At 49.0% G+C, this 7,206-nt stretch overlaps 1 protein-coding gene across 2 annotated transcripts in view; it reads right to left on the reverse strand.

Moving 5' to 3' along the window:
* LOC147105342 (AT-rich interactive domain-containing protein 2-like) overlaps nucleotides 1-7,206 on the reverse strand; it is a 273,552-nt gene that overhangs the window by 18,354 nt on the left and 247,992 nt on the right. For both annotated transcript variants that reach the window (XM_086011614.1, XM_086011613.1), the window contains exon 16: nucleotides 1,011-1,207. In XM_086011614.1, coding sequence (XP_085867740.1) covers nucleotides 1,011-1,207 — 197 coding nt within the window. The remainder of the gene's footprint in view (nucleotides 1-1,010; nucleotides 1,208-7,206) is intronic.

Here is a 7,206-nt window from a genome sequence, read left to right on the forward strand (position 1 = left end):
TGCTATAATGCTTATTTTATATATGAATAAAATATCTTAGCCCAAATCATAATTCAGCCTGGTACAGCATGAAAGAGAACATGAGAGTTAGTGAAAAGAAAGGACTTGCATTTCGACAGCGTCGTTCATAACCTCAGGATGTCCCAAAGAGTTTTAAAGCCAATTAAGTGCTTCTGAAGTGTAGTCACTGTTATAATGTAGTGAAACACGGCAGCCAATTTGCAACACAGCATGGTCCCACAAACAACAGGGAGAGACGTGACCAGCTAATCTGAATTTTTTTTAAAAGGGATGTTGGTTGAAGGATAGATATAGGCCATGACATTGGGAGATCTCCCCAGCTCTTCTTCGAATACTGCTGTGGGATCTTGAAAGGGCAGGCAAGGCCTCAGTTTAACATCTCATCCAAAAGACAAAATGACTCTCAGAAAGAATGTGTGAGAGAGAGAAACATCTGCTCCCAACTAATACTGTACTAAAGCCAGCAACTAGAGAACTAGAGCATGTACAAGAGCAGCCAGTGATGACTCTCCCCCAGATTTTCTCTCCTTGCCCGTAGGGACATGCCTGATCTGACCGCTACAACTTCCCACAGGAGTACAGCTACAATCAAGAACTACGTGTGCGCACGTGTATATACAGCCCCTCACACAGGTACAAACTCATGGCCCACCACTCGTGCCAGGAGTTAATCTACTGCTAACATATTCTACCTAAAGCACACTGCTCCTTGCACAGTAAAGTTCGAGACACCTTCAACTGTTCTGCTGTAACATACATACCTTAAACTTGTCTAGGATGAGCAAAGGCGCCAATCTATGCCCACAAAAATCCAATCTGGGCAAATAAATTCAAGCTGCCCAGTTCAGATTCAGGAACCACTCTGAACTATATAGAGACATGTTAAGCAAAAATGGCACTACGCCCTGCTGCTATTTAAGGAGATACAATGTACATTACTGAGGAGTTAGTGCAGTGTCCCTTTCTTGCAGGTTGAATAGGTGACTGACCTCTTGCAGCCTTTCCAAAGACACATGAAGCTCTGGCTGGGTTTCTTGACAGACTCGGTTTCCGCAGGGGAGACTGGTACCTGAGAGCTCTGGGACCCTGTATACTGCTCCACTGCTGGGGGAATCTGCGACTGCGGGTGTTGGGTTACTGTCTGCTGACTGGACACTGGAGCAGGAGAACCCACTTTAGGAACCCCCTGCAAAAAGAGAAAGAGTGTTATAGCCCACTTACTGGTACATCCTGTACTCAAAATTAAAAAAAAAATCAAATTCAATTGTAAAATAAAAATGATATTTAATAAACGCTCAGATATTTCTGATCAGAAGTTCTGTCCAAGCTTCAGGTCTTTAGCACATTGTGTATTTGTCAAACTATGCACTATTATGTGTCCTAGCACGTCAGTTCATTACACGCACCAGAGGCAGATAGAAATCTGCTCAATTACTTAAAAGCAGCTCTAATGAATATCGGGGTGCTGACTGAATTGTCCTGGTGAACTGAGGATAGTCAGGTCAATCCAAAGCCTGAGGGTGGAGCTATGCTTCTCCATTTCCCTGTTATTTTCAAGTCCCCGGTACAGGGAGTCAGTACTCCCATTATTAATGCTCAATCACAGTGTCTACTGTTTGATACTGTGCAGTAATTTTTGAAAGCCTGCTATCCAAACAACAGTAGACAACACCAGCACTGCTGCCTTATTGAAGGGAGACAACTGACTCACACACTATTACATATTACAGTATCTCACAGTAATATCCTCAAATAAGTTACAACGTACAACTGATCAGGTCATATTTTCAAACCATACAACAGGAGCAATGGTTGATGATATACCTACTGCACAAGTTACATCAAAACAAAGTGATTTTTTTGATCAGCTCGCATGTTGCTTAGTATGATTACAATTTCAGTTCTTGGCAAATTAATACAAAAGATATTGTATTTACAATGGAGAAACAGTGCTCCATTAAACTAATAAAGGATTTATAAACTGGGAAAAAATGCATTAAATTAATTAATCTTTCCTCCAGGAAATTTCACTCTGCTTCATTCCAGGGTCAGGTCACTCCCTGACTCTCAATTCAGCTGCATTTAAAGGCATCCTTAGGATAAGTTTCAGAGAAAATTAAATAGTTACATTAATAAATACTTTCAAATACTAAATTAATTTATGCATCCACTTATCTGATACAGTATCTTTAAAATTGATAAGCTGAGCTTTCCCACACTGGCTATACAGCACCAACACTCGATGAATCTTTCTGATCACAGTGATTGATCAATGAAAGAGGAAGATCCAATTAGCTGGACAATGGGCATCAACTTTGGGTACTGTGCGACACTCTTGGAATGATATTTATTTACATTATCAAGACAGATCCCACACACAGGTCAGATGTATACTATCTTACATAGAAATTTAGTAATCCACTGCATACTTGACTTTGAAACCCAGATACCGACAGGGGCAGCGGCTGCAGATGGGGGTGTGAGGGGGGGAAATTCAAACCCCGATACCGGCAGGGACAGCGGCTGTGGAGAAATTCAAACCCCGATACCGGCAGGGACAGCGGCTGTGGGTGATTCAAACCCCGATACCGGCAGGGACAGCGGCTGTGGGTGATTCAAACCCCGATACCGGCAGGGACAGCGGCTGTGGGGAAATTCAAACCCCGATACCGACAGGGACAGTGGCTGTGGGTGATTCAAACCCCGATACCGACAGGGACAACGGCTGTGGGGAAATTCAAACCCCGATACCGACAGGGACAGTGGCTGTGGGGAAATTCAAACCCCGATACCGGCAGGGACAGCGGCGGTGGGTGATTCAAACCCCGATACCGGCAGGGACAGCGGCTGTGGGTGATTCAAACCCCGATACCGGCAGGGACAGCGGCTGTGGGGAAATTCAAACCCCGATACCGACAGGGACAGTGGCTGTGGGTGATTCAAACCCCGATACCGACAGGGACAGCGGCTGTGGGGGAAATTCAAACCCCGATACCGACAGGGACAGTGGCTGTGGGGAAATTCAAACCCCGATGCCGGCAGGGACAGCGGCTGTGGGTGATTCAAACCCCGATACCGGCAGGGACAGCGGCTGTGGGTGATTCAAACCCCGATACCGGCAGGGACAGTGGCTGTGGGTGATTCAAACCCCGATACCGGCAGGGACAGCGGCTGTGGGTGATTCAAACAACAACAACGTATTTATATAGTGCCTTTAACATAGTAAAATGTCCCACGGTGCTGCACAGGAGTGTTACAAGACAAAAAATGAGACACGGACCCACGCAAGGAGAAATTAGGGCAGGTGACCAATAGCTTGGCCAAAGAGGTAGGTTTTAAGGAGCGTCTTAAAGGAAGAAAGAGGGGCGGCGAGATTTAGGGAGGGAATTCCAGAGCTTCGGGCCGTGGCAACAGAAGGCACGGCCACCGATAGTTGAGTGATTATAATCAGGGATCCTCAAGAGGGCAGAGTTAGAGAAGCGCAGATATCTCGGGGGGGTTGTGGGGCTGAAGGAGATTACAGAGATAGGGAGGGGCGGGGCCATGGAGGGATTTGAAAACAAGGATGAGAATTTTGAAATCAAGGTGTTGCTTAACCCGGAGCCAATGTTGGTCAGCGAGCACAGGGGTGACGGGTGAACGCGACTTGGTGCGAGTTAGGACACAGGCAGCAGAGTTTTGGATGACCTCAGGTTTACATAGGGTAGAATGTGGGAGGCCAGCCAGGTGTGCATTGGAATAGTCAAGTCTAGAGGTAACAAAAGGCATGGATAGGGTTTCAGCAGTGGATGGGCTGAGGCAAGGGCGGAGACGGGCGATGTTACGGAGGTGGAAATAGACGATCTTAGTTATGTCACGGACAGGTGGTCAGAGGCTCATTTCAGGGTCAAATATGACACCAAGGTTGCGAACAGTGTGGTTCAGCGTCAGACAGATGTTAGGGAGAGGGTTGGAGTCAGTGGCTAGGGAACGGAGTTTGTGGCGGAGACCGAAAACAATGGCTTCATCCAGAACTGGATGTCTGACAAGCGGTCTGACAATTTAGAGACTGTGGAGGGGTCGAGAGAAGTAGTAGTGAGGTAGAGCTGGGTGTCATCAGCGTACATGTGCAAACTGACGCTGTGTTTTGGGATGATGTCGCCAAGGGGCAGCATGTAGATGAGAAATAGGAGGGGGCCAAGGATAGATCCTTGGGGGACACCAGAGGTAACGATGCGGGAGCGGGAAGAGAAGCCGTTGCAGGTGATTCTCTGGCTACGATTTGATAGATAAGAATGGAACCAGGCGAGTGCAGTCCCACCCAGCTGGATGACGGTGGAGAGGCGTTGGAGAAGGATGGAGTGGTCAACCGTGTCAAAGGCTGCAGACAAGTCAAGAAGGATGAGGACGGATAGTTTACCTTCGTCACAGTCACAAAAGATGTCATTTGTGACCTTGATGAGAGCCGTTTCGGTTCTGTGGCAGGGTGGAAACCTGATTGGAGGGATTCAAACATCGAGTTGCAGGAAAGATGGGCACGGATTTGGGAGGCGACAACACGTTCAAGGACTTTGGAGAGGAAAGGGAGGTTAGAGATGGGGCGGTAGGTTGCAAGGACAGAGGGGTCAAGGGTTGTTTTTTTTGGAGAGGGGTAATGATGGCCGATTTGAGGGGGGGGGGGGGGGGGGTGGAAAACAGTACCAGAGGAGGGGGAACAGTACCAGAGGAGAGAACACCGTTAACAATGTCAGCTAACATGGGAGCCAGAAAAGGAAGTTGGATGGTCAGCAGGTGGAACATCAGGCTATGTCTCGTTGAAGGCGATCCGCAGTTTGAAATTTGCACGAGTGTGTGGATTCAGAGGGCCGCTTGTGCCTTTTACAATGCGAGTTGTTTGGGACTGCCAGTGAGTGTTAGTTTTGTTGCAGTGTCTGTTTTTTTGGGAGTGTCTGTTTATGCAGGTTTCACTCTACAGTACTATGGTGTTAATGTTGACAATTTTACTTTAAATCAGAACTGTATTCAGTTGAATTGTCACGAAGTAAATTTGCCGCGGGGAATGACCTGCATAGGCCTGGAATGTGAAAACCCACTCGAGCTCAACCCACGCAAAGCCAGAACAAGCGCTGGTAACGGCAGACACTTACCTTTGCCACTGATGGCAGGAAACAAAAATCACCTCCTTGGATGGTGGTCACTGCTTCCAGAGGAATGCACATTGCTCCATTTATATTAGAGCACTGCCTTATAGGGCAGCACTGTAATATAAATAGGGTATTAAAACCACCAAATACAGGAAGAATAAGACACATAAGTACATAGATTTCTCCATTTAAATAAAAAAAGGTATTCAAAGATTATCCAGCAGTTCAGATGGATGCGCTTCCCCTTTAAGTAACAAACCACAGGGGCTCCACTGTTGTGCTGAGAGTGGAAGCACTTCATTTTTCCATGACACGTAGTCAATCTTCCATTACTTCCAGTAAAAGCATGTGTAAAAATGTGATGAATATACATGAACTTCCACCCAAGGGGCAGAAAAAACTGCATTCCAGATTTGATTTCTAACCTTGTGGGAACTGTAACAGTTCCAAAATAAAAAACGCAACATAATTTGAAGGTTTATTTACAGAATACTGATCAGAATACCAAATATCCATTTCTGAAATGTTACTACTTTCATTTTATGCCGTTTATATCACAACCTACAGAAGTAATTTTCCTGCAGTCAAGGGGATATTCCGAAACCTGTGAAATATATTTTGCAATCCAGATTGAAGTTACTGGTCATTACAGTTCCAACAACCTTTTGGAATTGCAGTAGACAAGGCTGTGGCCAATTTAAGGCCCAGGACCACTGTTCCCTCCAAGGTGCGCACGCGCACACACTGATCCTGAGCTCGCGCACAGTTGACTTGAAATGGCGCGCAGAGAGCTGAACAGTTAGCTGGGGCGGGGGAGGGGCCCAATACACAATGGCCCCGGGAATCCAGACAGACTAGTTGGCGAATCTTGCAACCTCAGAGCCGGTCGCAATTGCAGCTCTTGAAGTGTGTTCCGATGGGAGGGTTTTGGTTTTCTCCCTTGAACTTTCAGCTTTGACCTTGCTCGATCAGCTGGACGGGCCACATCGTCCGCATGCCCGATATGAGACTCCCAAAACAAGCGCTCTACTCGGAGCTCCGACACGGCAAGAGAAAACCCTTCAAGGTCACCCGCAAAGCTTCCTTGAAAAATTGCAACATCCCCACCGACACCTGGGAATCCCTGGCCCAAGACCGCACAAAGGAGGAGAAGCATCCGGGAAGGCGCCAAACACGTTGAGTCTCTTCGCCGGGAGCAAGCGGAAGCCAGATGCAAACAGCGAAAGGAGTGCACATCAACCCAAGCACCCCACCCACCTGCCCCTTCAACCACAGTCTGCCCCACCTGTGACAGAGACTGTAGGTCCTGCATTGGACTCATCAGTCACCTGAGAACTCATTTTTAGTGTGGAAGCAAGTCATCCTCGGTTCCGAAGGAAAGAAGCAGCAGAAGCAGGAGCAGGAGGAGGAGGATAGCGGGCGAAACCCCCGCGCTCTCATTCTTTGCCTTTCAGCCCTCAGCGCCGGCTCGCGGGATACCGGAGCAGCGCATGCGCAGTACCCAGTTGGGCCAAGCTTTTGTCGGCTCTGTGCAGAGGTCAGGGGTTCTGTTGCTGGCCGGATGGGGGAAGATCGAGGATTGAAAGGGGGAGAAAGAGAGAGACTGGGGGGAGAAAGAGGGGGGCTGGAGAGCGCGAGGGAGGGGGACTGGAGAGCGCGAGACTGGAGAGCGCGAGACTGGAGGCGGGGGGGAGGGAGAGACTGGAGACGGGGGGGGGGGGGGAGGGAGAGACTGGAGACGGGGGGGGAGGGAGAGACTGGAGACGGGGGGAAGGGAGAGACTGGAGACGGGGGGAAGGGAGAGACTGGAGACGGGGGGAAGGGAGAGACTGGAGACGGGGGGAAGGGAGAGACTGGAGACGGGGGGGAAGGGAGAGACTGGAGACGGGGGGAAGGGAGAGACTGGAGACGGGGGGGAGGGAGAGACTGGAGACGGGGGGGGAGGGAGAGACTGGAGACGGGGGGAGGGAGAGACTGGAGACGGGGGGAGGGAGAGACTGGAGACGGGGGGAGGGAGAGACTGGAGACGGGGGGAGGGAGAGACTGGAGACGGGGGGGGGGG

This window comes from Somniosus microcephalus, chromosome 18, assembly GCF_052327205.1.
Source record: "Somniosus microcephalus isolate GS21.2 chromosome 18, FLI_Smic_1.0, whole genome shotgun sequence".
Lineage (NCBI taxonomy): Eukaryota > Metazoa > Chordata > Chondrichthyes > Squaliformes > Somniosidae > Somniosus > Somniosus microcephalus.